The following is a 27,651-nucleotide window of genomic DNA, read 5'->3' as shown; positions in this document are numbered from 1 at the left end:
GTACAGGCGGCTCTCATGTCTTCCCTGACTTTTCACTAGTTCCTCTCCTCCAGACCCTTCTCAGGCTTCTAATGTCCCCCCCTTAGAGTGTGGTACACACAGTGAGGTCCAATCCACTAAAGGACTACCACCCCCCTATATTTGCTATAAAATAGCAAGATCCTATATTTGCATTATGCGACCCAAAACCACACTAGCCTTTACCAGATGTCTCCCCCCTAGTAACTGCATGATACTGCTGATTCATACTGAGAGTAACATCAACAAAAACTCTTAGTCTTACATTGAATTTTGTACAAGACTCTGCATTTTTCCACATTAAATTTTACCTCACTAGATTTGAACAGAAACTTCCAGTTCCAGTAGTTTTTTTTAAATTTATTTTTATTTTTTACTTTTGAATTGTTTTGTAGTTCAAGTACAGTTTTCTGCCTTCCAATTCCAATAGTATTTTTAAATGAATATGTTTAGTAATCTTACTGCCACAGAATGCTTAAAAGGCTGAATAAGTATTTTTAATGTTTTTAATGCGTAGTTCATTTGCAAGAAAGAAAACCCAAAGGGGTCAAGAAAGATTAGAAGAATCCAGAGGGGTGAGTCAGCGTTGTACATGTGCATGGTATCTCTTCTGGTCCCCTGAGACCTAGGCTTTACTCTCAATTTTTACCACAAGGGGTAGGATACAAAGTGGAAGGTCCATACGTGTTGAAAATCAGATCGATAACAGATGGATTGTAAAAACTCAACAGGCAGTTTGAAACAAATTAGTCTAAGTTGAAGGAAGAATTAATGAACTTCTGAATGACACACTTGAATGCAACACAGAAAGACAAAGAAGTTAAAGTTATTAGAGAGTAATTAACAAACATGAGAGATAAAATAAGAAAGTCAGACATATCTAACCTGAGACATATCTGAGAGATAACAGCTGAGAATTTCTTTCATAGCCATTTTTGCGAAACTGCAGAGTCCCAAACACTGTACAGTACTTTACATACACACAGGACATGGGACATACAGGATCCGGGATTCCGAAGTTTCACAAAAACCGGAAGAGGAGTATACTTACGCTTATTTATTTTTCTTTGGAATTGTTGTATTTCCTTAATCTGAGGCTTTACATCTATCATAAATTCTGAGAAATTCTCAGCTGTTATCTCTTGTGATAATAGATAGGTAGGTACATCTTAAAAATAGACAAGGAAACCTTTAAAAGGGATCACATGTCCCGAAACAAAAGAGCCCCCATGTAGTTAAATTAGTTTATTATCTCAAGTTCACTGTATGTATTTACTTATATTTATTTATGCCTAAGTTTACTGCATTATAAACTATGCATATTTTGATTTTTAAAATAATCCTTTTTTGTTGTCTTATAGAGTCTCAAGTTAAAGAACCCCTTGGAGGGAAGAATAGGAATTTCATTTGCTTGTATGTGCCTTTAAGGAGTCTGGAATATTTCACAAGAACATCACAAAAGCAGTTGCCTGGTAGGCTGTGGGGAAGGGGTCGTGTGGAGAGTAGAAACTGGGAAGGTGGCAGAGTTAAATATGTGACTTTTCACCAATTACAATATTTGTTCTTTTTGACACATGTGAATTAATCTCTCTGAAAAAAAAAAAAGCAAAAAATAAAATGACTTAAAAAAATTGACAAAAATAACCAGAATAACAATTAAACTGATAGTTGAGTTCCCAATAGCAAAATAAAAGTTAGAAAATAGGGACATAAAACTTGACAATAAAAAACCTCAATCTAGAATTTAATACAGATTTAAAATATTTTTCTAGAATAGAGGGATAATAAAGACATTTTTAGATGATCAAAAACTGAGACTGAACCAGTGAGAGATTCTCCCTGAAGCAATATCAGGAACATATATTTCAGAAGGAAAGTCAGTCTCAAAAAGAAGTCTAAAATGCAAAAAAGAATTCAAAGAAAATAAATGATAAACATCACTTATTAGTTTACATAAGTGTAAAACAAACTTTAACTGTATAAAGCAAATATAGTACAGTCTAATTTGTGGGAGTAAAAAGAGAGAAAACTAAAATAGAGGAAAAAAACAACCAAAATACTGAAAATAGAACATAAATCAGTAGAAGGATCATTTGAATTACGGTGTTCTCATGTTCCCATATTTCTCAGGATAAAGATTTTAAAATACTTAAACTTTGCTAAATATACATTATAACTTATAGTATAACTACAAATAAAATAGAAATAAAGTATATGATTTCTAAAATGCTAGGTGGAAAAATATATTAGGAAAAACTGAAATGTAAAATTGTATGTTGGGCTTTATTTTGAACTAATTCTTAATTTTGAACGAGGCAACCTAATTTTTATTAGGTATCTATCTCTACAGTATTTTGTCCTATAAATTGGCTACAAATCATCCTTTCTGTTTTGGACATTAATGTTCCAATCGATTACACACAGTTCCTTCATTTCCACTACAGGGAATTTGATCTCACTCTCTAAGTGTTTCCAGACCTAAATCATAATTATTCTGCCTCAAGTTCAGAAGTACAGTATCACTTTTTATTCACTCGTTCACTCACAAATATTTATCAAATGGTGGTACTTCTAACATCATGAACTTTGGAGACGGTGGTACTGAAGGTAAAAATACTGATTTGGGGATCGACACAGAAATCCCAAGCTACTAACAGCCTTTTTCAGTGATAAGGAGGGTGGTAGGCAGAGTGGTTGACTTATTCTGATTTCACATAAGATAAAGTGTTCAAGTTTGGGAAGAGAAAGTGCCAGGTAACTAACTGCACCTTTTCAGGGAATATGTTCAGAGTTTGCTTTATATTAAGTAATCAAGGATTTATGAACGTCAAAATTTTGAAAATACATATTGAACAAAACTCCTTACAAAATTTTTCTATCTTCCTGGGTATGTGTATTTTTTAAAAATCTGAATGTGACAGAGAGTCCATGTTGTATAGCAACCAGGTTACTATTAATAATGATGTATTTGAAAAGCATGGTGCTTCTTGATTTTTAAACTACATAAAATCTATATCCTTTCCCACTGAAGAAGAAGAAGCTGGCCTACTCGATTTAGGGATATAAGAATGTAGGCAAAAATCCCCACAGTAGACCTGGCAGGTGTGGCTCAATGGACTGAGCGCCAGCCTGTGAACCAAAGGGTTGCTGGTTTGATTCCCAGCCAGGGCACATGCCTGGGTTGTGGGCCAGATCCACAGTAGGGAGTGTGCAAGAGGCAACCACACACTGATGTTTCTTTCCCTCTCTTTGTCCCTCCCTTACCCTCTGTCTAAAATTAAATAAACAAAATCTTTTTTTAAAAAAACCCATAGTAAATTACGTCACACAGCCCACAAGAGACAGTGAGTGGGATTACAATAATAACAGCTCCCAAACCCCAAGTTATTTCATTTACAATTTGAAGCCTTTCTCGCCATAAGCGTGACTCTCCCGTGACTCTGATTCTTTTCAAAGTACTGGTTTCGGAATCCAAAATATTTCCATATGGGAATGGCAGGAAGTCTTGTATTCTCTTGCAATGGAATAATAATCTCTCTTAACCCTATTCTCCATGTTAGAAACCAAATAAAACAGAGCGTCACTCACACTCCCCTCCAGCCTCTCCAAGCTGCTCTCTGAGGTACCTTCGTAAGAGGGTACCCCTGGATATGGGACGCTGAGGATAGTACCTAAGTAGAAAAAGAAAAACGTGTATGAATCCAGTCCCTAACTAAGTCAGAATTCATATCAGAAAATAAGGCATTGTCTACAAAACCATTCCATAAGGCAGCTGCTTTCTCACTCTGGAAATTCTATGCATTCTAACCCTAAGACCCATTTGCATATAGTCTTCCCAGAATAAGAAATAATTATCATTCATTCATTCATCCAGCGAGCATTTACTGAACACTCCATATATGTCAAACTTCATGCAAGATACTAGGGATACAGGCACAGTTCCTATCCTTAAAGCTTCATTTGTCCCTCTAGTAACGGGGGCAAATACTGAATGAAGTAACACGGCCAGTGAGGGAAAGTGGGAGAAGGTTGGAGACCAACCATGAATGGATCATTACTGATGCTGGGCCTCAGTGTGCTATTCTCATTTTTGCACATGTTTGAAATTTCCAATAAAGAGAAGCTTTTTAAAAATTGATAATAAAGAAAGCAACTACCAGTTTTCAGGAAATAGAGAAGTCAAAGGAACGTGCTAAAGTACACCACAGAACGCAAGCAGAAGAATCCTCACTCTGGGAAACTACAAGACAAACAACAAGTGGTGGACCTAGAAAGGTTCCTCCTGCCGACATGAGCGGTGGTTATAGAGTGTTTGCCTCACAATAACTCTTTAGGTCGTGCATTTGTTTTAAGCAGTTTTTTGATTTGTATCGTATTCAATAATTAAAAGATTTTTAAGTGCCCACAACTGATAAATTTGTTTTTAAATTACTTTTTCTTGAGGCTCATAAACAACATATATGGACAGAGAAACACAGTACTTTTTAAATGTGACCTGAAAAAAAAATTGCTAGCAAGATTGTGTTAAACCATAAATAATTTTAAAAGAAAAGTATGTAAAGGCACAAAAGCGTACCTCCCAATGTTGAAGTCTCACCAACAGGAACGAGAGATGACAATCCAAGACTAGGAAATAAAAAGGTTGGAGTTAACAAAATGATAGAAATGTGAGGGTTTACTTTTTTTTTTCCCAAAAAAGGAATTCAATAGATATTCATAATTTATTTAGTTTATATTTATTGACTCGTACTCAACTAGAATCACACTATACAAAGTATTCCTGTAATTACTATACCATTTCTCTGTTTTGTTTTTTCTCAGTTCTTATCACTATGTGAAATTATTCTGTTCATTTATTATCTATTTCTTTATCTCTGTCTCTAACCCCTTAATCCTCTAGAATGACATTGTCTAATATGGTAGTCACTATACATAGTTAGCAATTTAAATTAACTAAAATTAAATAAACTTTAAATGTCAGTTCTTCATTCATACTAGTCACATTTCAAGTACTCCACAGTCACGTGATACTATCAGCCGCCACACTAAACAGCACAGTAACGAACATCCCCACCACCACAGAGAGTGCTGTTGGATGGGTCTGCCTTACGAATCAGACTCCACGAGACCAGGGACTTTGCCTGCCCTGTTGTTGCTGTTTCTCCAGACTAAATAGGACCTGCTGTTCAGCAGAGATTAAATAGATATTTTCGAATGAATGAATGAATAAATACTATTGGCAGTGCAGGATAGAAGGCATGTGTCATGCAGTTGTGAACAAAACATCCATGGTCTATGAAAGTCACAGTCTTATAGGAAATAGACACGAAATAAATGATTATAAATACAACAGGTAGTACAGACTGGAAAGTACTGGCTTCTAAGAGGAACATACAAGCACAAATCTTATCTCATTTGCAAGATCATAGAAATCATAACATTTTTTTATATAAAGAAAGTCAAGCTTAGAGAAATGACTTGCTGTAGGCCCCACTGCTAGCAGACCTCAGGTCTCCCCGCTATCCTGTAACCACAGAACTGCAAGCAAGGATCACAAAATAATCTGAGAAAGCCCCCACTTTAAAGGAAAGAAGGCGGGTTTCTGCCACTCCAAATTTCCACATACTCCAAAAACATAAAAATTGAATTGTAGCATAATTTGGGGAAGTTTCAGAACTGTAAAGTTCCTCACATGTCCCAAGCGGAACAGGCTGCTCCTTTTCTCTTTGCAAAGGAGCTGGATGGTGGTGACACTGGTTTTCAACCCCCAGACACTGAAAGTCTTTCCAACTTTACACGAGTCAGCCTCCTAAGGTAATTCAATCACAGTCGAGAATGTCTCCCCACAGACTGGCCAGCGTGCCAGCGGGTCCCATCTTCGGAACAACTGCTTTAGACTGCCCCACTCTAAATGAGCCACTGGGTTGGGGGGCGGGTGGTTGTGTCAAAGCCACCAGATAAACATGGCACACATCTTTTTTTAATCCTCACCTCACCTCACCTGATGGCATGCTCATTGATTTTATTTTTTTTAAGATTTTATTTATTTATTTTTAGAGAGAGGGAAAGGGAGGGAGAAAGAGAAGGAGAGAAACATCAATGTGTGAGAGATACATCAATAGGTTGCCATTCACAACAACCAAATGGGGACCTGGCCCACAGCCCAGGCATGTGCCCTGACTGGGAATTGAACAGGCAACCCTTTGGTTCACAGGCCCACACTCAGTCCACTGAGCCATACCAGCCAGGGCACTTACTGATTTTAGAGAGTGGAGAAGGGAGGAAGAGAGACAGACAGAAATACCAACGTGAGAGAGAAAGATTGATCTGTTGCTTCTTGCACACACCCTGACTGGGGACCGAACCCACAACCTAGGCATGTGCCTTGACCAGGAATCAAACCCACGGTCTTTTGGCTTAGGCAACAACACTCCACACAGCTGAGCCACACCGGCCAGGGCCGTGGCACACATCGTGAAACTGCAATTTTACTTGGAGCACAGGCAGCTGGGGAGCTAAGTAACAACTGATAGGTAGTTTAAAATAATACTTTTAAAAATGTGGCCATATTATGGATAGTATATGAAGTTTAAATGAATATTAAATAAAATGTAGTTCAAAGACATTACATGCCTGGAACTGGAGCGGGGCAAGTCAACTAGGGCTATGATCCCTAGACCTCTAGGCTTTGGTAGAAAATTTAAAAAACACAGGTTTGGTTTGTTTGTTTGTTTTAAATCTTACCATAACGATTCTTCTGGCTTTTAAAAATGCAATTGTAACAGGGAATAAAAACTTTATACTACTCTGACTTACCATGAAATGGAATAAGATCTACTAACAAACTGGTAAAAAGAACCCACATACCGGTAGTTTCTTTGTAAGCACACTGCAGGTGCCAGCAGTTCCGGTTCCTGCTTGTACAAGAAACAGCCATGACCACGACTGTGGGTGACGCAGATCACCCAGCTGCAGGGACTTGCCTGGCATTGACCAGCTCCACGATGCTGACATTAAAGATCCATATCAGGGCCAGCAAGGACACTGCCTGCGCGTCCACAGCCTCTCCCCCTGGTCTCTTTGTTCTCCTCGTCCCTCGCCCTCCTTACAAACCCTCTGCCTGCACTGAGATGTGGAGATGCGCTTTGAGACGAGAGTCCCTATCTTCCAGGTTGCCAGCACCTGAATAAAACCACTTGTCTGTACATCAGCACCTGCCTCTCTGGTATTGGCTTTCAAAGCAGCAGGCAGCCAGACCTGCATGTGGTTACACTGTCTAAAAAATAACATACAAAGTCCGGCGGAAGTAAGGCTGGCTTGAGTGTGGTTCGTAGGGTACGTGAATGTCTTGCAAGAGATGGGCAGCAATTTGAACATTCACCTAAAATGCCATATGGTGTCTTGAGTGTGATACTGTTATGTTACAGAATTACATGCTTATGATTTTATAATAAAAGATTTTGTAATAAAAAGTGGGCTTTATCTGTGCTGGACTCTGTGTTAAACCATTATACCAAACCTATCACTATAGGTTATTCATAGCGTATTTGTGGGAAACTGTTACTAAGGGAGCTGTCATCTAGGAGAACATACAAAAATACGTCATCTGGACAAGTCATTATGCTGTGTGATGAGCAGAGAGGAAGGTCTGGCTGATGAGAAGCATCAAGAGGCTTCTTGGGTTACACGGAGTGGATGTAACAAAATAGGATTCCGATGCATTTGAAACAAACATTCAGGCCTCAATAGGGTCTATCAACTGTCCACAAGGCAGAATCCCTTCCCACATCCTCATTTGTTAAATGAAAAAATGAGGCCCAAATGGGTAAAGCCATTTTCCCAGGGTCACACAATAATGCACTATAACCCAAGGTCATACCTAAAACTACTAACTGTGTCCAGTTCCCTTTTCAATAATAACAACAGCAAGAATGATTACAACTAAATTTACTAAGTCCTGTTACCAAGCACCACGCTAAGTACTTTATCTTAGTTAACTCAGTCTTCAGAGGAAAATACTGTTATCCCCATTTATACAGATGAGGAAACTAACTCAAGAAGTGGTTAAGAATTTGCCTGTGGCCACACAGCTGACCAATGGCAGAGCTGTAATGTAAAATGGGCCCACAGATTTCAGAAACCTCATTCTTACTCACTTTAATTCCTCACAACACGGACTTTTTGTGACCCCCAGTCTGTAGAAGGGCAGCCAAGGTGGCTCTGCCTCATCTCAATGAGAGTGGCCTACATAAACCAAACAACCTAAAAGTCAAAGTGCAAGGTCCCAGAAAAAGGAAGGGAAACCCAGTCTGAGTGGGAGAGCTGTGGAGAGCAACCCGGTACGAAGAGCAAAGGGGTCAAAGGAAGACAAAATGTCCAGAGCACAGCACATAACTGCAACAGGAAGTCGGAATGACAAGGGAAACCAGACCTCACCTGGAGTTGGTCAAATTGTCCCCCACATCAAAATGTCCCCTACATCAAAATCAAATTTATGCTAATTCTCTAAGTAAGCAATCACAGAGGAGAAGTTTGCTTTACCTCCATAAAACTAGATTTCACTTACTGAATTCAAAATAACATTATTTTAATGATGGTAAGTGGGCAACTCGCAGTAATTCGGATTACTTGTCTAACCTCCAACACTTAGTCCCTCGCCCTCCCACTTTCTTTTCAAAAGACAGTAAAGAACATTTAACAATAAGAATCCTTTCGCATATTCTCATTAGGTAGGCCTCCGCACGGACCCTCTAAGATGTCACTCACAATGAACTAGGACACAGAGTTCTACTGAGTTTGGAGACAGAAATGCTACTTCATTTCTAGGCCAAACCACAAATTTGAAGTTGTTGAGCTAAGACCTTTAGTTTAATTTCTGCAGCAAACAACCCCCTATGGTCTCATTTCCTCAGCTCATCCAGCACATAATTTATTTCTCACTGCTAGAGCCTAATCATGTCAATGGAATTCAGGTGGGATTGTGTCAGAAAATATAATAGCCACATGGAACAGAAGTTTAAAAATACAGTAAGCCCTGGCCAAGCAACTCAGTTGGTTAGAGCGTCATCCTGATAGGCCAAGGTTGGGGGTTCAATCTCCAGTCAGGGCACATACAAGAATCGACTAATGGTCTTAGTTGGTGTAGCTCAGTGGATTGAGGGTGGGCCTGCAAACCAAAGGGTTGCTGGTTCAATTCCCAGTCAGGGCACATGCCTGAGTTGCAGGCCAGGTCCCCAGTGGGGAGTACATGAGAGGCAATCACAAACTGATGTTTCTCTCCCTCTCTCCCTCCCTTCCCCTCTCTCTAAAAATAAATAAAATATTTTAAACGATGGGAAAAAAAAAAGAATCAACCAACAAATTCATAAATAAGTGAATAACAAATCGATGGCACACACTCTCTCTCTCCCCGCCTTCCTCTGTCTCTCTAAAATAAATAAGTACATTTAAAAAATAGTGAAACAAGTGAAGCATAATCTCCTGTCTAGATTACTACTCCCCTTGACAAGTTTCTATGCTTTGCTTTGCTTTGTTCTTAACTCTGGTCATTGCAATCAGCATGTGACAACAAAGGAACTGAAGGCACAGAGCCAGGAATCCTGGGTGCTGGTCCCAGAGGTATCATTAACTTTATGGATGAGGAAAAATATCTCGGTTGCTCTGGGCCTGAAGAACCTAATCTCTAAAACAGAACCACCTCCCTGCCCTATTTCACAAAGGTACTGATGATGAAAACTAAACAAAATATTATGTGCAGAAGCATCATGAAAAGCATGGAATGCTAAACAAATCTAGGAGAAAATGGGGTGTACTGAAGCAGTGGCATGTGTCATCCCACACAGAATAAAAAAAAATGTTATTTGCCTTTGTGATATATGATAGGCACCCTCAACTACAAATGTAAGTTAATTGAGGTACCAAAAAAAATCCCAAAGAGCAATCCTTGCACTGAGACCATCACCACAGGCCATCTCAGACTTGGGTGACTAGGCAGAAATTCAGTTAATTCATTTAACAAATATTTAATGGGCACATATCTTAGGCCGAGCTTTATACTGGTTACTGAGGATACAACAGTAAGACCAGATAGCAGGAGTTAAGCACCAACTGGAGCTAAGTGGAGATGCTTTCAAAGCGTCTGGTTGTAATAGAGACAAGTGTTGGAGGGAAGGCCATTTGTAAACAGGTAACATGGCAGAGACTTGAGCATGTTCAGATGTTAATGGGAATGAGTTACAAATAGGACAAGTTGAAGACCCAGGAGAAAGAAAGAAACAATGACAGAGATTTCTAAAAAGTAAGATTGGATATAAGGTCCTGAGTAAGGTAGGAAACAGTTTGGGGGTTTTGTTGTTGTTGTTGTTGTTTTTTAAGAGTTAGCAGATGACAGTAGGGTGAGCTTAAAACAGCACATAGCAATTCCGGCCAAGATGGAGGCGTAGACACACTGTGCCTCCTCGCACAACCAAAAGAAGGACAACAACAATTTAAAAACCAAAAACAACCAGAACTGACAGAAAATCGAACTGTATGGAAGTCTAACAACCAAGGAGTTAAAGAAGACACATTTATCCAGACCAGTAGGAGAGGAGGAGACGGGCAGCCGGGCAGAGAATACTCACAGCAAGAGGGCAGCTGGCGGACTCAGCGAGGTGGCGGATTGTGGAATGGGGTGGGCAAAGCTGCAGCTGGCCGGCGAGGCAGCAGCTGGCAGATCCCTCCAGGTGGCAGCTGGCAGACTGGGTGGTCCCACATTTGCGCACAAACTGGGAGGAACAAAGGAGGAGCGAAACAAACCTCCCAACCCCAGGGCTCCAGCTCAGGGAAATAAAGCCTCAAATCACTGACGGAAAACACCTGTGGGGGTTGAGGCCGCAGTGGGAGAAGCCCCCAGCCTCACAAGAGAGCTCATTGCAGAGACCCACAGGGTCCCAGAACGTACACAAACCCACCCACATGGGAATCAGCATCAGAAGGGTCCACTTTGCTTGTGGGTCGCGGGGGAAGTGACTGAAAACTGGCAGAGAGCAGAGCAAGTGCCATTGCTCCCTATAGGACCCTCCCCCACATACAGCATCATAACACAGCCACGTGACCTGCCCCACCCTGGTGAACACCTAAGGCCCCGCCCCTTTACAAAACAGGCACACCAAGACAAAAAAAATGACCCAAATGAAAGAACAGATCAAAGCTACAGAAAAAATACAACTAAGCAATGAAGAGATAGCCAACCTATCAGATGCACAGTTCAAAACACTGGTAATCAGGATGCTCACAGAATTGGTTGAATATGGTCGCAAATTAGATGAAAAAATGAAGGCTATGCTAGGAGAAATAAGGGAAAACGTACAGGGAACCAACAGTGAAGGGAAGGAAACCAGGACTCAAATCAACGGTGTGGACCAGAAGGAAGAAACATTCAACCAGAAAAGAATGAAGAAACAAGAATTCAAAAAAATGAGGAGAGGCTTAGGAATCTCCAGGACATCTTGAAATGTTCCAACATCTGAATTATAAGGGTACCAGAAGGAGAAGAGGAAGACCAAGAAATTGAAAACTTATCTGAACAAATAATGAAGGAGAACTTCCCTAATCTGGCAAAGGAAATAGACTTCCAGGAAGTCCAGGAAGCTCAGAGTCCCAAAGAAGTTGGACCCAAGGAGGAACACACCAAGGCACATCATCATTACATTACCCAAGATTAAAGATAAGTAGAGAATCTTAACAGCAGCAAGAGAAAAGGAGACAGTTACCTACAAAGGAGTTCCCATAAGACTGTCAGCTGATTTCTCAAAAGAAACCTTGCAGGCAAGAAGGGGCTGGAAAGAAGTATTCAAAGTCATGAAAGGCAAGGACCTACACCCAAGATTGCTCTATCTAGCAAAGCTTTCATTTAGAATGGAAGGGTAGGTAAAGTGCTTCCCAGATAAGGTCAAGTTAAAGGAGTTCATCATCACCAAGCCCTTATTATATGAAATGTTAAAGGAATTTATCTAAGAAAAAGAAGATAAAAAATATGAACAGTAAAATGGCAGTAAACTCACAGTTAATAACAACCACACATAAAACAAAAAGAAAAGCAAACTAAGCAAACAACTAGAACAGGAACAGAATTACAGAAATGGAGATCACATGGAGGGTTATCAACAGGGAAGGGGGAGGGGGAGAGAGGGGGGAAAGGTACAGAGAATAAGTAGCATACATGGTAGGTAGACAATAGACAGGGGGAGGGTAAGGATAGTATAGGAAATGTAGAAGCCAAAGAATTTATATGTATGACCCATGGACATGAACTAAATAAAGGGGGGGATGTGGGTTGGAGGGGGTGTGCAGGGCAGAGGGGAGTGAAGGGGGAAAAATGGGACAACTGTAATAGCATAATCATTAAAATATATTTAAAAATGGTAATAATCTAGGACAAAAAAACTTCATATAATTATCACTTTGTAGAAACTGGACAGTAAGGAGAAAAAAAGACCATTCTTTATGCAAGAGAAGGAGAAAAGTCATGAATGGGATTAGGGTTTATTAAAAGAATAAAAAGTGTTGCTCAAAAAAAAAAAAAAACAGCACATAGCAGAGTATTTGGTATAAGTCCTATGCCAGCAGATGGGTAAGAATTCCCATAGAAAAAGCTATTTAAATTACAGGGCAGAACTGTGGTAGGAAGAACAATGGCCTCCCAAACACATCCACATCCTGATTCCCAGAACAGGTGAATAATGTTACTCACAGGGAAATTCTGGTTGAAATTAAGGTTGCTAATCATTTGGCCTTATGGTAGGGGGGGGAAAAAAACTTACTGGTTTCTACAGGTGGGCCCAATGTACCCATAAGAAGCCCTAAATGCGGAGGAGGGAGGCAGGAGAGCGTCAGAGTGATGGACTGTGAAAACGACTCCACCAGCCACTGCCGGCTTTGAAGATAGTAGGGGGTCTGGAGTCAAGCAATACGGTCGGCCTCTAGAAGCTGGAAAAGGCAACGGAAACAGATTCTTCTCTAGAGCCCCCAGAAAGGAACACAGCGTGCTAATACCTTAAGGCCTGCATCAGACTTTTAAACTGGAACTGTAAGATAAATTGTTCTTTTAAACTACCAAAGTTTGTGGTAATGTTTTACAGCGCAACAGAAAACTAATACAAGAGTCTCTTAACAAAGGGAATATGAAAATGGTCTCCAAAAATCATAAAAATAAATCTGAATATTAACAAATGATAGGCAAATTAAGGGCTTTAAGGGATCACGACAGTACTCAAGTCAAAGAAGGTTGGGCTTGGTGAATTCTTAGACCTCCCGTGGCTTCATTCCCCACGTCACCTAACTTCAGGGTCGCCCCAGATCAGCAACTTCCACCCTAACCCAACCTGGTCTGCTCTAGTCTCATGGGAAGGACACAAACTTTTAAATTCTCAGATTTTAATTTTATATATATATTTAAATCATGACACACAGTCTTTTGTATCGGGTGTCTGACGTCTTTTACTTAGCACAGTACTTTTCAGGTTCACTGTGTTGTTATCAGTCACACAAAGAGCATGTATCCGTCCTTTGTTCCTTTTTTATTGTTGATGAGTATTCTTTTGTATGAAAAATTCAGTTACATTCTCATTCAGATGTACTGTTAATTTTATATATGCCTTATTTTCTAAGGAGAGTGAACAATACTTTGAGTCCCCTCTTATACCTCATACAGACAGTGCTTTTTCAATAAAAATGTATGACACCTTCAGTCCTGCAATGACACTTGTTTGTGAATGCCTTCCAAAGTGATGAATATATTAGGAAATAATTGAGCATAATGCAAATTTCTCCTTTGTGTATACACAATTTTGTTGCAAGAAACACTGGTGAATGCAGAAAACGGCGCCCAGTTAAAGTGAGACACACACACACACACACACACACACACACACGCCTGCTGCACCTCAAATGCCTCCCGGCTACCTCAGTGCACCCCACGCGCCATGAGCCGCACCCATCCTCCGACACCGCCACAACTTTCCATCCTACTTCAGCAACCCTCCCTCCACCACCCTGCCGTTACCCACAAGCTACCATCTTTCCAATGTCCACTTCCCCAAGCAAACTTCAGGGTTTCTCCTGGGTTAAGAGCCATATTTATTCAGTATGTACAGACTTCATAACCACATGAGATCTATAAAATGACTATCATTTTTATCAGGTACAACCACGAAGATCACTGGCCCTGGCAGGACTCCCCGGATTATTTAGTTTCCCGCCTGCATGTTGCAATGGCAACCACAGGGGAGCTCTGAGCTCTGCCTGCCAGTGGTGGCAACTCCACACTCCAGCAACCGCATGGCCCCACACCTAAGCAGGTGCTCAGCCCCAGGCCCCAGCCGAGACTCAGCGACAATATTAGCTGTATGAATAAATGAGACAACCAAGGGGCCTATTACCCTCCTATTTCCTCCTGCTCGATTTGAAATGTGCATACACCACACTACCGCCCACACGTACACCCCAACTATGCCACTGCCTGGACTCTGCTGCCCAGGCTGCATCTCTGGACGCTGTCTCACCTGCTTGGTTTTTCAATGTTCTTCCCTGTAATTTGAGGCAAACTCCTGGACCCCGACCTGGACTTCATGCCCTAGCTGTGCTTTTCTAAATAATCCCCCATATGCTGGCATAATCTAGGTATTCTGACTATGGATAGAACTGGAAATTGTTAGCCCCTGTAGGCTCAACATCTCTCACCTTCCATGCCCTATTTGTCCTGATACTGCTCAGGAGCCAGAAATGACCTTAACTCTAAACCTAAAGGTCAACGATGCCAAGACTCCTAACACTGGAGGATTGATTCATCAAGGTTGTGCTATTCCTAGACTTCAAAATCATAATTATCATTCCTCCATAAAGTGATCCACACCACCACCCATGATTTAATAAACCATCCTCCACTAAGTGGTACCATTTCAGAGCCATGTTATCATTAGTCTGTAAGCCTCCACAACAGTAGATCCATTCCTTTTATTCCATTTCCTGAAATCTAATTCTTCACCCAAGAGACAGGAACAAGTCTGCCTCCTGGTGAGGTGAGACAGTAAACAAGCACAGTGGCTGGGCGGTGGTCTGGGAAGGGAGTGGCCTCGGATGAGGAAAAGCATTTGGACTTACCCACAGGCCTGGTCACTGCAGGAACTGGCAAGAAAATAGAAAGGGAACATTAAATTGGGGGTGCGTCTTGGAGTAGGTATGATACATCTCTGTTGCCAAACGTGAACTTAGGGGAAAAAAACACTTACCTGCTTACAGTTTCCTTTGTATATGCCAGTTTCTAAGGAAAACAAAGATAATTAAAAAAAAAAAAAGACTGTGAGCTAATGATAGTTAATAAACTGTAAATATTATAAAACTTGTTGCACAGAGAACACCGATGCCCTAACGTTACAGAATCTATGTTGTTATTCTCTACAGCTGCACGAATAGGTAAAGCAAAGTACTCACGATGCCGAGTTCGTTTTGTGACTGTGAGGACATCCCTACATGTAATCTCTGTTCATGTGCCCAAAAGTTCCCATGTTCTCTTTTAATGGACAGAGATTAATAGATGTTACCTGCTAATTATCCCAAAATAATCTACAAATTAGAGATTGTTAGTTTCACATTAACTTTCCATGAACTTAGAATCAAAGTACCTTGTGATGTAACATATTTACAGTAACTCTCATCCTAGAATAATATAAACACATAGATAAAATGGCAAATCTGCTTTTCCAAAATGCATACAAAAAGACAAATTGTAGAAATTATTGGATTATGCCTCTGCCACATTCCAAAGCAACTTGTCCCCAAATCCCCTCTAAATTAGTTGTTTTCTGTTGAGACCAATATGATAAAAAGAACACTAATAACTAGGAGTCAGAAGACCTAGTTTCATGTCCCACAGGGGCAAATCCCCAAATCTCTCTGGTGTTAGGCCTCAACTTCCTCATATATAAAATGGAGAGACTATTATTCTAAGTAACTCACTGCTCTTCTTACTCTACAGATTCTCCTAGAATATCAGCCACTCTCATGGTTATAATTATCACCTCAAGGCTGGTGATTCTGTCACTATATTTATAACCACTGTCCATACCTTCATACCTCAATATCAAACAATTCATATTTCATAGATGGCTCAAATCAACACTTTCAAAAGTGGACTCATTCTCCCTCCACCCAGCACCTACAAAGCTGGTTTCTTGCCTGGGTTCTCAGTTTTAGTCACCCAAGCTAGAAACCGGGAGAGTCCTTGGGCCACTCTCATCATATTCCACTCTCACCAATCCATGACTTTAACCCAAACGAGACTGGACATGAGTGATCTTGCTTCCCACTGATGTTTCTCATGCTCTCTTTGTCTAGCTCATGGTCTAGTCAGCACCCTCATCACCTCGGACCTGGGGTGCTGAAGCAGCATCCAACCTGGTCTCTGCACTCGTCTTGTCCCCTCTGTTCCAGCCTATGGTGTATAGAAGCCGTAATGACCTTTTTAAAATTGAAAATTATCAGCCCCAGTGACTCACCTACTTAAAACCCTTCAACGGTTTCCTATTTTCTAGAGTGTTAAATACAAACTTGTTAAATTATCCATTTTTCCAGTCTGATCTCCTTTCACTTCTGATATATTGGCCCAAGTCACTCCCTATAAACCCTTGGCTCATGTTGTCCCCTCTGCCTAGAATGTCCATCCCTTCAAACTCCTTCTCCTTTACCTAATTTGTATTCATTATTTAAGATGCAATCCAGATAACACATTATGCCTTTGTCTGAATGTTCTACTAAATAATTATTGAAAGTAATTATGCCTTTATAATTAAATCCTATGCCTTTATAAGTAAACTTACTAAAATTTCTACTTGTAAGAAACTGCACTTCAGGCAGAAGCTGACCCTGAACTGTCTGCCTGCACTATGTTCCTGCCATCTGAACCAGCCCTTATAAAGGAGTTTCTGGAATCCTATTTCAGCCAGTAGGACTGAGGCTCTCCCCATCCAATCAGAACTGCACAGCTATATCCCCCCGCCAGCTTCCTCACCAACCAATCAGAGCAGCTCCATTCTAACCAGTCAGGACAGTGCCTTTTAGGCCAATCTAACTGCAAAAGGATTTGGAGGCCTCATTTACATGAGGACAAATCAATCAGGAACCAGGGGAAGGGACTTCTGTCTATAAACCAGCTCCCCAATGGCTCTGGGAGCACACTTTCCTTTTCCACTGAAGACTGTGTATCCTCTGCTGAGCTGAAACACTGAAGATATCTCATTCAAGCAGAATGGATCAGACTGGGGCTTAGAGCAGAACAGACCAGTGAGGAGCCAAACGGAACTGTCTAGCTGGAGAGTGGTCTGGCCCCAGTGCCACCTGGCTCCAAGGCCACCACACAGCTGTGCTGTTTTTACACTGTATACACAGCTTTGTATCACAACTGAGCTGTTTTACACTGAATAAAGTTTCCTTCTTTACTGCACCCCAATTGGGGATTCCTGGATTGAAATGACACCAATGAAGACCATCAGTTGATTCAATGTAACATCACAAGAGGCTGTTATTATGGGATAATAACTGGACATCATATATATCTGCTGCTCTATCAGCTGATTCTATATCAGGAGCACAATGAAATGGACAGTGCTGATATAAATGTGTATGTGTGTACATTTCTTTCATTCATTGAACAGCCATTCCATTTAGCCACTGCAAGGTGCAAAACTGGTAATGGTTGAGAAGGGGGCCCACTGGTTTAAGGAAAAAAACATGGATTTTGGAAAAGAGAACTGGGTTTGGGTTTCAGCTTCAGCCTATCTGGTTTTGTGATATAGGATAAGGAATTTAATAACTCTCAAGAGAATTATATTAGCCTAAATATTTGCTGAGTACTATTTCCAAATATTGATATTTATAAAGAAGGCTGAGGCTCTGTACTTCTGGCCAAGATGGAGGCATAGGTAGATACACTTTGCCTCCTCACACAACCAAAAGGACAGCAAAAAATTTAAAAACAAAAAATAAACAGACAGCCAGAAAATTGAACTGTATGAAAGTCTGACAACCAAGGAGTTAAAGAAGAAACATTCATCCAGACTGGTAGTAGGGGCAGAGATGGGCAGCTGGGGCAGAAAGGACTCAGACTCCTGGCAAGATGGCAGCTGGAGGACAGGGCGGGAGAGGCAGTAGCTGGTGGACTGGACATTCCCACATTTGCTTACAGATAAACCAGGAGGAACAACTTGGGAGTGACACAGACCGCACAACTCAGGGTTCCAGCATGGGAACATAAAGCCTCAAAACCTCTGGTAGTAAAAACCTGCGGGGGTTGTGGCAATGGGAGAAACTCCCAGACTCACAGGAGAGTTTGCTGGAGAGACCCACTGTGTCCTAGAATGTACACAAACCCACCCACCGGGGAAACAGCACCAAAAGGGCCTAATCTGCTTGTAGGTAGTGGAAGTAGTTACTGAAAGCTAGCTGAGAACCCAGCAAGCAGCATTGTCCCCTCTCGGACCCCTCCCCCACATACAGCACCACGATGCAATGAAGACGTTTGCCCCACCCTGGCAAATACCTAAGGCTCTGCCCATTACTACGTATGTAACAGGCACGCCGAGACAAAAAAATATGGCCCAAATAAAAGAACAGGTCAAAGCTCCAAAAATACAACTAAGTGATGAGGAGATAGCCAACCTATCAGGTGCAGAATTAAAAATACTGGTAATCAGGATGATCACAGAAATGGTTGAGTATGGTCACAAAATGAAGGAAGAAGTAAAGGCTGTACAAAGTAAAATAAAGAAAAATACACAGGGAATTAACAGTGAAGGGAAGGAAACCAGGACTCAAATCAACGATCTGAAGCAGAAGGAAGAAATAAACATTCAACCAGAACAGAATGAAGAAACAAGAATTCAAACAAATGAGGAGAGGCTTAGGAACCTCCGGGACAACTTTAAACATTCCAACATCCAAATTATAGGGGTGCCAAAAGAAGAGGAAAAGCAAAAAATTGAAAACATAATGAAGGAGAACTTCCCTAATCTGGCAAAGGAAATAGACTTCCAGGTAGTTCAGGAAGCTCAGAGAGTCCCAAAGAAGAACACACCAAGGCACATCATAATTATATTACCCAAGATTAAAGATAAGGAAAGAATCTTAAAAGCAGCAAGAGAAAAGGAGACAGTTACCTACAAAGGAGTGTCCATAAGACTATCAGCTGATTTCTCAAAAGAAACCTTGCAGGCAAGAAGGGGCTGGAAAGAAGTATTCTAAGTCATGAAAGACAAGGACCTACACCCAAGATTGCTCTATCCAGCAAAGCTATCATTTAGAATGGAAGGGTAGATAAAAGTTTTTCCCAAATAAGGTTAAGTTAAAGGAGTTCATCATCACCAAGCCCTTATTAGATGAAATGTTTTAGGGATTTATCTAAGAAAAAGAAGATGATCAAAAATATGAACAGTAAAATGACAACAAACACAACTATCAACAACTGAATCTAAAACAAAAACAAAATAAGCAAACAACTAGAACAGAATCACAGAAATGGAGATCACAGGGAGGGTTATCAGCAGGGAGAGGGAGGGTGGAAATGGCGGAAAAGGTACAAGGAATAAGAAGCATATATGGTAGGTAGAAATAGGGAGAGGTTAAGAATAGTATAGGAAATGTAGAAGCCAAAGAACTTACATGTATGACCCCTGAACATGAACTAAGGGTGTGGAATGCTGGTGGGATGGGGGTTGCAGGGCGGAGGGAAATAAAAGGGAGAAAAAAAATGGGACAACTCTAACAGCATAATCAATCAAATATATGTTAAAAAATAAAACAAAATGCTATTTGCGTATCAGTCTTGGTGTGGGCATATTTTCACATTTGTTCTGGGGTAAATACCTAAGATTGGGATTGCTGGGTCAGAAGGCACGTGTATGTTTACTGTGTAGGACACTGTCAAACTGTTTCCTAAATGTCCAGACCATTTTTCCATCTCATTTACAATGTTTTGGAGTTCAAGTCTGCCTTTTTCCTTTTAACAGCTGGAGTGTAATTGCTGGACAAAAACAGCAATAAAGCAAATGTAATAAATGTTAATAATTGATGAATCTGAAAAAAGAGTATATAGGTTTTCATTTTACTACTCTTTTTGTTCATTTTTAAATTAAAAAAAAATTCAAATAAAAACCTGGGAGAAAAACTAAAAAAAAAAAGAAGGCAGAGGCTCTTGCTGGATTCACAGCGTTTGTTACAATGGCCAGAGCTAGGGCTGCAGAGAGGACACCACACCCTACGGCAGCTCACCCAAATAGCCTATTCAATCAATGAGAGTGACGCAGGGATTTGTTGCTTGTTCTTTTTCCCTTTAGACCCCAGCTATACATACACACTGTGACAACAGTCCAGCAACTCCTTCCCTTGTTACCACACTCACCTTCATGATTAAGCTTGTATGTTCCACAGACTGACTAAACTTTGTGCCCATTTCAAATATAGTTGTGATTCCACCTTCACACAAATCCATCCAGTAACGATACTCCTCACGCTCAGGAAGTCGATCCCAAAAAGTCCTGAAGGCTTCCCAGACAGCTTCTTGACACACTGGAAAAGAGACAGAGGGATATTTTAATAAAAAGTTAACACACTTTGGGGTTCTCGCAATGATCATGGACCTATTTATGCAGCTTCCAAAGATGCTCTTACCCACACTGGCCTTTCTGGAAGGACATGGGAATGATTCTAAGTCAAAGCCCTTCTGTAGCTGCATGTTCTGCTTAAACTTCTCAGTTCTGAGGAGAATTTTTATTCCCCATTCCTTTCCCCTGCAAAGGGGATTGATTCACCTCTTAGTAGGCAGGGAGGGTTTTTTCCATGTCTTGAAAAGGAAATCCAAGTTTATGTTGTACAATAGGGGAGCTGATGTTCAGTAGGTGCATGGATAGGGAAACTGGTACAGCTGTATGACGAAATACTATTCAGCAATAAAAAGTAATGAGATTTGAAGCCATGAGAAGACTTGGAAAAGTGAAAGAAACCCCTCTGAATGTAGGATTCCAACTATATGACATTCTGGAAAAGGAAGAACTAAGGAAATTGTAAATAGATCAGCAGTTGCCAGGGGTTGGGGGTAGGGAGAGATGACTAGGTAGAGCACAGCAGATTTTTAGGGGAGTAAAACTATTCTATACAATAGCGTCATTGTGGATATATGTCATTAATCATCTGTCAAAACCCCCCTAATGTGCAACACGAAGAGTAAACGCTACTGTGAACTGTGAACTCTGGTGGAGCGCACACGCCAGTGCGGGCCCACCCACTGCACACATGTGACACTGACATGAGGTGTGGATAGGGAGGGAAGTGGTGGGGGCAGTGGCAGTGTAGGGAACTCTCTGGACTTTCTGCTCGATGTTTCTGTAAGCCTAAAACTTCCCTAAAAATAAAATCCATTAATTAAAAAAGACATGAGAACTAAAAAGAACAGAAAAATGCTATTCAGGAGAAATGTCCTAGAGTAGTAAAATAAAAACGAATTCAATCTATCTGCTAAGTTGTTCCATAGCGTGAAATCCAAAAGGATGCTCAACAGGCCATCTGCATGTTCTGGACGTCACTCAACGTCTTGCTGTCCTGGAACCATTTCAGTGGCCAGATGCAGGACACTGGGCAACAGACAGATTGGGAGAGGAGGGAAGAGAAGAGTAACAAGAGAGAAAGAAGGGTATAAATGGACAGAGATCAAAGAAATTATTTTTCATCTCAAGAAGGCAGAATACTCATCCAGCAGCATATTGAGGTGGAGCCCCTAAACTCCCAGACTCAGAAGATGTAAATTCTAGCCCTGGGTTGGCCACATACTAGCTTGATAACCGTGGGTAAATTACTTAGCCAGTCAATGCTTCGATATATTCATCTATCTTTTTTATGCTATAAATAATTACTACCCTACTCACCTTATCTGTGAAAGTAATTGATAAACCACATAATGCTACACAAATGTCAGATGTTATAATATTGCATTCTGGTTTTCTGACAGCTGTGTGATGCAAGAACACTCTCTGAGACAAAAAATCAACTTCTAAGCTTCAACAGAGAGTGAAATATTTGCATATCGTAGGTATCTCTACCAGTTGGTTTTTCAGGGTTGAACTGAAGCTTGGGCTGCAAACTTAATTTCTCTTTCAGTGAAAACTATATACTTATTACTGCTCTTTAGAACTTCTGGTCCTACAACATACAGAACAGTCCAGCAGGGACTGACTGAGGCAGTGCTGATCACTTTTAGAGTCATAAGTGTTCCCTTCTTCTTAAAACTTCTAAATGAAAACTCAGTAAACACCAGAAGACAATGCAAAAGCAAAAGTCAGGATTGGTAAAAACAGGCAAAAAAGCGAATGTCTATAATATCTGGTTGTCAAATGAGGTGATTCAGGGAAGTACAAAAATATTTTGAGACCAAATAACTATGTATCTATAAAGAAAGAAAAAATAAATCTCAATAACTTCTTCGCAATATGCAGAAAAAATCATTTAAAATAGGAAAGCTAAGACTATGAAAGTCCAAAATGAAAACACAGAAGAGTGTGTACATGATTTAAGTATAGGTAAAGATTCTGTAGACAAGACACAGAAAGCAACAACTATAAAAGAAAAAAATGAAATTAGAATTGATCAAAACTAAAAACTTCTGCTCATCAAAGACACTATTAATACAAATGATTAGGCAAGCCACACCTCTTCCATAAAATATTCAAAATACATATATCTGACACAGAACTGGATTTATGATATTTAAAGAATTCCTGCCCTGGCTGGTATGACTCAGTGGATTGAGTACTGGCCTGCGAACCAAAGGGTTGTTGGTTTGATTCCCAGTCAGGGCACAAGCCTGGGTTGCAAGCCAGGTCCCCAGCAGGGGGCACTTGAGAGGCAACCACACAGTGATGTTTCTCTTCCTCTTTCTCCCTCCCTCCCCCTCTAAAAATAGATAAATAAAATCTTATTAAAAAATAAAAAAGAATTCCTACAACCCACTAATTTAAAAAAGAAAAAATTTCTATTTTAGAAATAGGCAAAAGACTGGAACTGACACGTCACAAAGGAAGAGACACAAACAGCCAATGACTATGGGAAAAGTAATTTGTCTTTAAAAGTAAATTAAAGCATCTGCACATGAAGCAGAATGACTAAAGTTTCTTACAAGAACACCACCAAATTTTGGCAACGATGGGAAGCAACCAGAAACTTCATTTTTGGCAAGAGTGTAAAATAGTACATCTATTTTGGAAAAAACATAGGTAATTTCTTATATAAGTAAATATAACCAAAACTATGACCCCAAAATACTCCCCTCCCAGGTATTCCTCCATAATAACTTAAGAATGGAAACCACCCAGGTATCGATCAACAGGAAAACAGAAGGTCACACAATGGAATCCAAAGGAACAGATTACTAACTAATGCAACCACATGGGTGAATCTCCAAAGGCAAATGAAAGAAGCCTTACACAAGAGTAAATACTATTCTATCTAAATAAAGACCTAGACAGTTGAAACTAAGCTGTGGTGTAAAAAAACAATTAGAAGAGTCTTTCCCTTGTGGATGGGGAATGGAGGGACGATTGTCTGGGAAGGAGAATAGGGGAATTTTCTGGTGTGATACTATCCTAAAATTTAAGAGGGTTTTGGGTTATACCTGTGTTCCATTAGTCAAAACTGTATGGTATGCTTAAGATTTACGCATTGCACCTTTAAAAAGGCAAACAAATATTAAGCTCTAGTTAATGATACTCATACTGTCGTGTCTAGGGGAAAATGTATTGTTGTCTTTAACTTATGAAATACATCCAAGAAATAAGATGATTAGATAGATAGATATGTGATAAAGCAAATATAATAAAATTAAGTACAAAGCGATGTGGTAAGAATATCGTGTTTACTATATCATTCTTTCAACTATTCTTTATGTTTACAATTTTTCATAAAACCTTAGAAAAACATTACTATATGATGAATAAACACAGTTGGAGCATCCAAAGTGATAGGAATCATACCAAGTTTCACAGCAGGCCTTCTCGTGCTCTCTCTCATGGATTCGCAGAATAGCACAAACTGACTCCAACAAATGAAGCTCTGGGGGATGACGCCCACCTCCTACAAAAGCCCTCAGCAATAAATGCTGGGCCTAAAATATCTCCACCGGAAATTCATCCTTTTAACTCAAGCTTAACCATTTTATACCTAGTCTATTAAAATGCAAAACCCAGAGTTCTATTTTCCACATGAGAGAGTGAAGAGCTACATGGACCTACTTCCCAGCAAAACTGGTAAAAATTATTTAAAAACTAACCATTCAAAGTCTCTAGAAATGGTACTATGGGCATACAACAAGTGAATAAACATTTATTCAGGAAAATCTACTAAACTTCGGTAAGAAAAATAAAAGTCAATGGTTCAAGCCAGGGCAATTAGGTAAGAAAAGGAAATAAAAAATATCAAAAGCAGAAAGGAAAAAGTAAAACTATCTATTTTTGCAGATGGCATGAGCTTGAATATAGGACATCCTAAGAAATCTAATTAAAAATTAAGAGAACTAATTAACAAGTTCATCAAGGTTTCAGGACACAAGGTCAGTATACAAAAACCAGCCATGTGCCTGTGCACTAGCAATGAACAAACCACAAATGAACATAAGAAAACAATTCCATTTACAAAAACTAAACTAAACTAAACTAAACTAAAATGAAATGAAATGCTTGGGAATAAATTTAACAAATGAAGTAAAAAACTGATATTCTGAAAACCAAAAAAATTCTTGAAAATCTAAAATAAATGGAAAACTTTCCCATTTTCATGGATTGGAAGACTTAACATTATTAAAATGGCAATATCTATAAACTGATCTATCAAACATTGGCTGACTTTTTTATAGAAATTGAAAAACTAATTCGAAAACTCAAAAGGACTTGCCAAAGACCCAGAATAGCCAAAAACAATTTTGAAAAAGAAGAATAAATAAACTGAAATTCTTCAAAATAAAAAAAAATTGTCCATGAAGGGCGCCGTCAAGAAAGTGAAGGCAGCCTTGGCGCTGTGAGGTGTTTGGGTGCTGGCAAGTAGCACCCGGTCCGTAGAGCTGGTGCTGCCCACTGTGTCCAAGGCCGAGCTGGGTGGGGTGGAGAGTGGTGGGAGCTAGTCTGGGAGGTGGGAGGAGGAGGAAGTGGCCACAAATCCCTATAAATGGTGCTGAAACAAGACTCAAAACCCTGAATTCCAGGAGGGTGAACAAGTACTGTGCTTTCATAGGCCTCTTCTTTATGAAGCAAAGTGTGTCGTTTGCCATAAAGGACAAACAAGTGAAATACTTTATATATGACAGTACTTGGAATAAAAATTGGGATGAATGGGTTCCAGAGAGCAGAGTATTCAAATACGTGGACACCAACTGCAGAAACAGAGAGCGAGAACTTCAAAAAGCCTATCAGGAGCAGTACTCAGAAGGGAAGATGAGAGGGGCTGCCCTGGGAAACAAGACATCTGGTCTGCAACAGAAAAATGTTGAAATGAAAACAAAAAAGAACAAACAGGAAACACCTGGTAATGAAGATGGTGGCAGCACCAGTGAGACAGACATCTCAACTTCCTCACAGGAAAAGAGCCCGAGTGGATCCTACAGTTCAAAACTAGGAAGCATTCTCGAACAGAGTTGAAGTCAAAAGACTCCTGAAGAACTAAAACCATGGCTTGTTGATGACTGGGACTTAAATGGTCGAAACAGCTCTTTTACCTTCCTGCAAAGAAGAATGTGGATCCATTCTGGAGGATTCTGCAAATTACAAGAAATCTTGAGGAAACACATAATAAGGAGTGTGCTGTTAATGAAGTTGGGACAAAGGAAGCAGGGATAAAGGAATACTCCAATGTACTGTTGGGCACTCAACTACTCTACAAATTTGAGAGACCGCAGTGTGCTGAAATCCTCGAAGACCACCCTGAAGCACCCAGGTGTATGGGCCGCCACATCTACTTAAGGATGGGAGCGATGTCGGCCTGTACGCCTTTGATGAAAAGGGCCTTGCTTTATTACTGCATTATCTTCCTGATTTCCTAAAAAAACCTGACAAAGAATTCTGCAACTTTGTTTCATGTCAATGATTATGAAGTGGCTTCTCCTGAGAACCACTGGAAAGCTGTGTGAGGCACTTACTTACACTTATGTTTGGATGTCTGTAACACATTTCTTTTTTTTTTTTTTAATTTTTATTGTTATTCAATTACAGTTGTCTGCATTTTCTCCCCATCTCTCACACATTTCAGTTCTTAGTCCTTCTCTTGTACAAATGATGTACTTTGAAAATGTTAGTGTATAACAGAATTGATGTTTATTTCCTGTTTGATTTTAAATAGAGAAAATAAAAGGGGTTTTAGCTCCTTTTCTTTTTCTTTTGTCATTTCAATATTGGTATCAGTGTGTTGATGGACAATGAAGAGACACACTGTAGAGTGTTCTATTGCCTAGTGACAATGCTGCTTTTGAATGCTGATGGTTCTGTTCCCTTGATAACGCGCATTTTTATAATATAGTATGTGTTAATGCTGTATGGCAGAATGCTCTGCTTCCTAGTGCCAAAAGGTCAATTCAGTGTATATAACTAAACACACTCGTCTATTTCTGCTCCTTTTTTTTAAATTGGCACTTAAGTAAATAATCCATCCTTTGCAAATCATCCATGTTGGTTCTTAGGCATTTTATCTTTGCTCAGATTGTTGAAGAGTGGTAGCTTGTTTTATGGTTTTTGTATTTGTATCTAATGCATGTTTTAACATGACAGATGCAAGGCATTGTAGAGCTACAGTTTGCTGGAAAAGTCTTTTAGGAATTTTTTTTTAGCTCTTCAATAAATTTTTTTTTAAATTAAAAAAAAAGTGAAAGGACAACCCAATTTAAAAATGGGAAAAGGCTCTTAAGTTACTCTTCAACAGAAAATATTCAAATGATCAAAAAGCATACAAAAAGACCCTCAACATTATTAGTCAGTATAGAAATGTAAATCAAAACCAAGAGACGCCTCACACTATAAATCATGGTGCTGGCAAAGACATGGAGAAATCAGAAGCCTCATACCCTGCGGGTAGGAATGTGAAATGGTTTCCCTACCTTGGAAAACAATCTGGCAGTTCCTCATATGACCCCGACAGTCTACTCCTAAGTATATACCCAAGAAAATTAAAACAACCCAAATGCCCATCAAATGACAAATGGATGCACTAAATCTGGTATATCATGCAATAAATTATTAGCCATAAAAAGAACCAACTACTGATTCATGCTACACCACAGATGAACCTTAAAAAACAGTATGCTAAGTGAAAGAAGCCAGTCAAAGAAACCACATTTCATATTATCTCATTTATGAGACTGATCAAGAACAGACAATTTTGAAGAGATGGAAAGTAGATTGGCTCGTGGTTGCTTAGGCCTGGAGGGAGGAGTAGGGAAGAAAAAAGAATAAGAGAGTGAGAGCTAAAGGGTGTGGGGTTTGTTTTTAAAATGATGACATGCTCTTAAACTGAGTATGGTGATGATTACAGGTTTCTGTGAATATACTAGAAAAATATTGAATTCTATACATTAAA

General features: G+C 39.9%; 1 protein-coding gene and 1 pseudogene across 1 annotated transcript in view; one reads left to right on the top strand and one right to left on the bottom strand.

Annotated features, from left to right (window-relative positions):
* Positions 1 to 27,651, bottom strand: part of IMPG2 (interphotoreceptor matrix proteoglycan 2) — a 75,470-nt gene that overhangs the window by 42,966 nt on the left and 4,853 nt on the right. The window contains exons 3-7 of the mRNA XM_045193572.2: positions 20,450 to 20,616; positions 15,288 to 15,319; positions 15,160 to 15,183; positions 4,595 to 4,644; positions 3,607 to 3,689 (exon numbers count right to left, since the gene is read on the bottom strand). Coding sequence (XP_045049507.2) covers positions 3,607 to 3,689; positions 4,595 to 4,644; positions 15,160 to 15,183; positions 15,288 to 15,319; positions 20,450 to 20,616 — 356 coding nt within the window. The remainder of the gene's footprint in view (positions 1 to 3,606; positions 3,690 to 4,594; positions 4,645 to 15,159; positions 15,184 to 15,287; positions 15,320 to 20,449; positions 20,617 to 27,651) is intronic.
* On the top strand, positions 25,319 to 26,306 carry LOC112302630 (mortality factor 4-like protein 1; annotated as a pseudogene).

The sequence above is a fragment of the Desmodus rotundus genome, chromosome 2, assembly GCF_022682495.2.
Source record: "Desmodus rotundus isolate HL8 chromosome 2, HLdesRot8A.1, whole genome shotgun sequence".
In the NCBI taxonomy this organism is placed as follows: domain Eukaryota; kingdom Metazoa; phylum Chordata; class Mammalia; order Chiroptera; family Phyllostomidae; genus Desmodus; species Desmodus rotundus.
The sequence above is the reverse complement of the archived record's forward strand: the minus strand, read 5'-3'. Positions and strand labels throughout refer to the sequence as shown.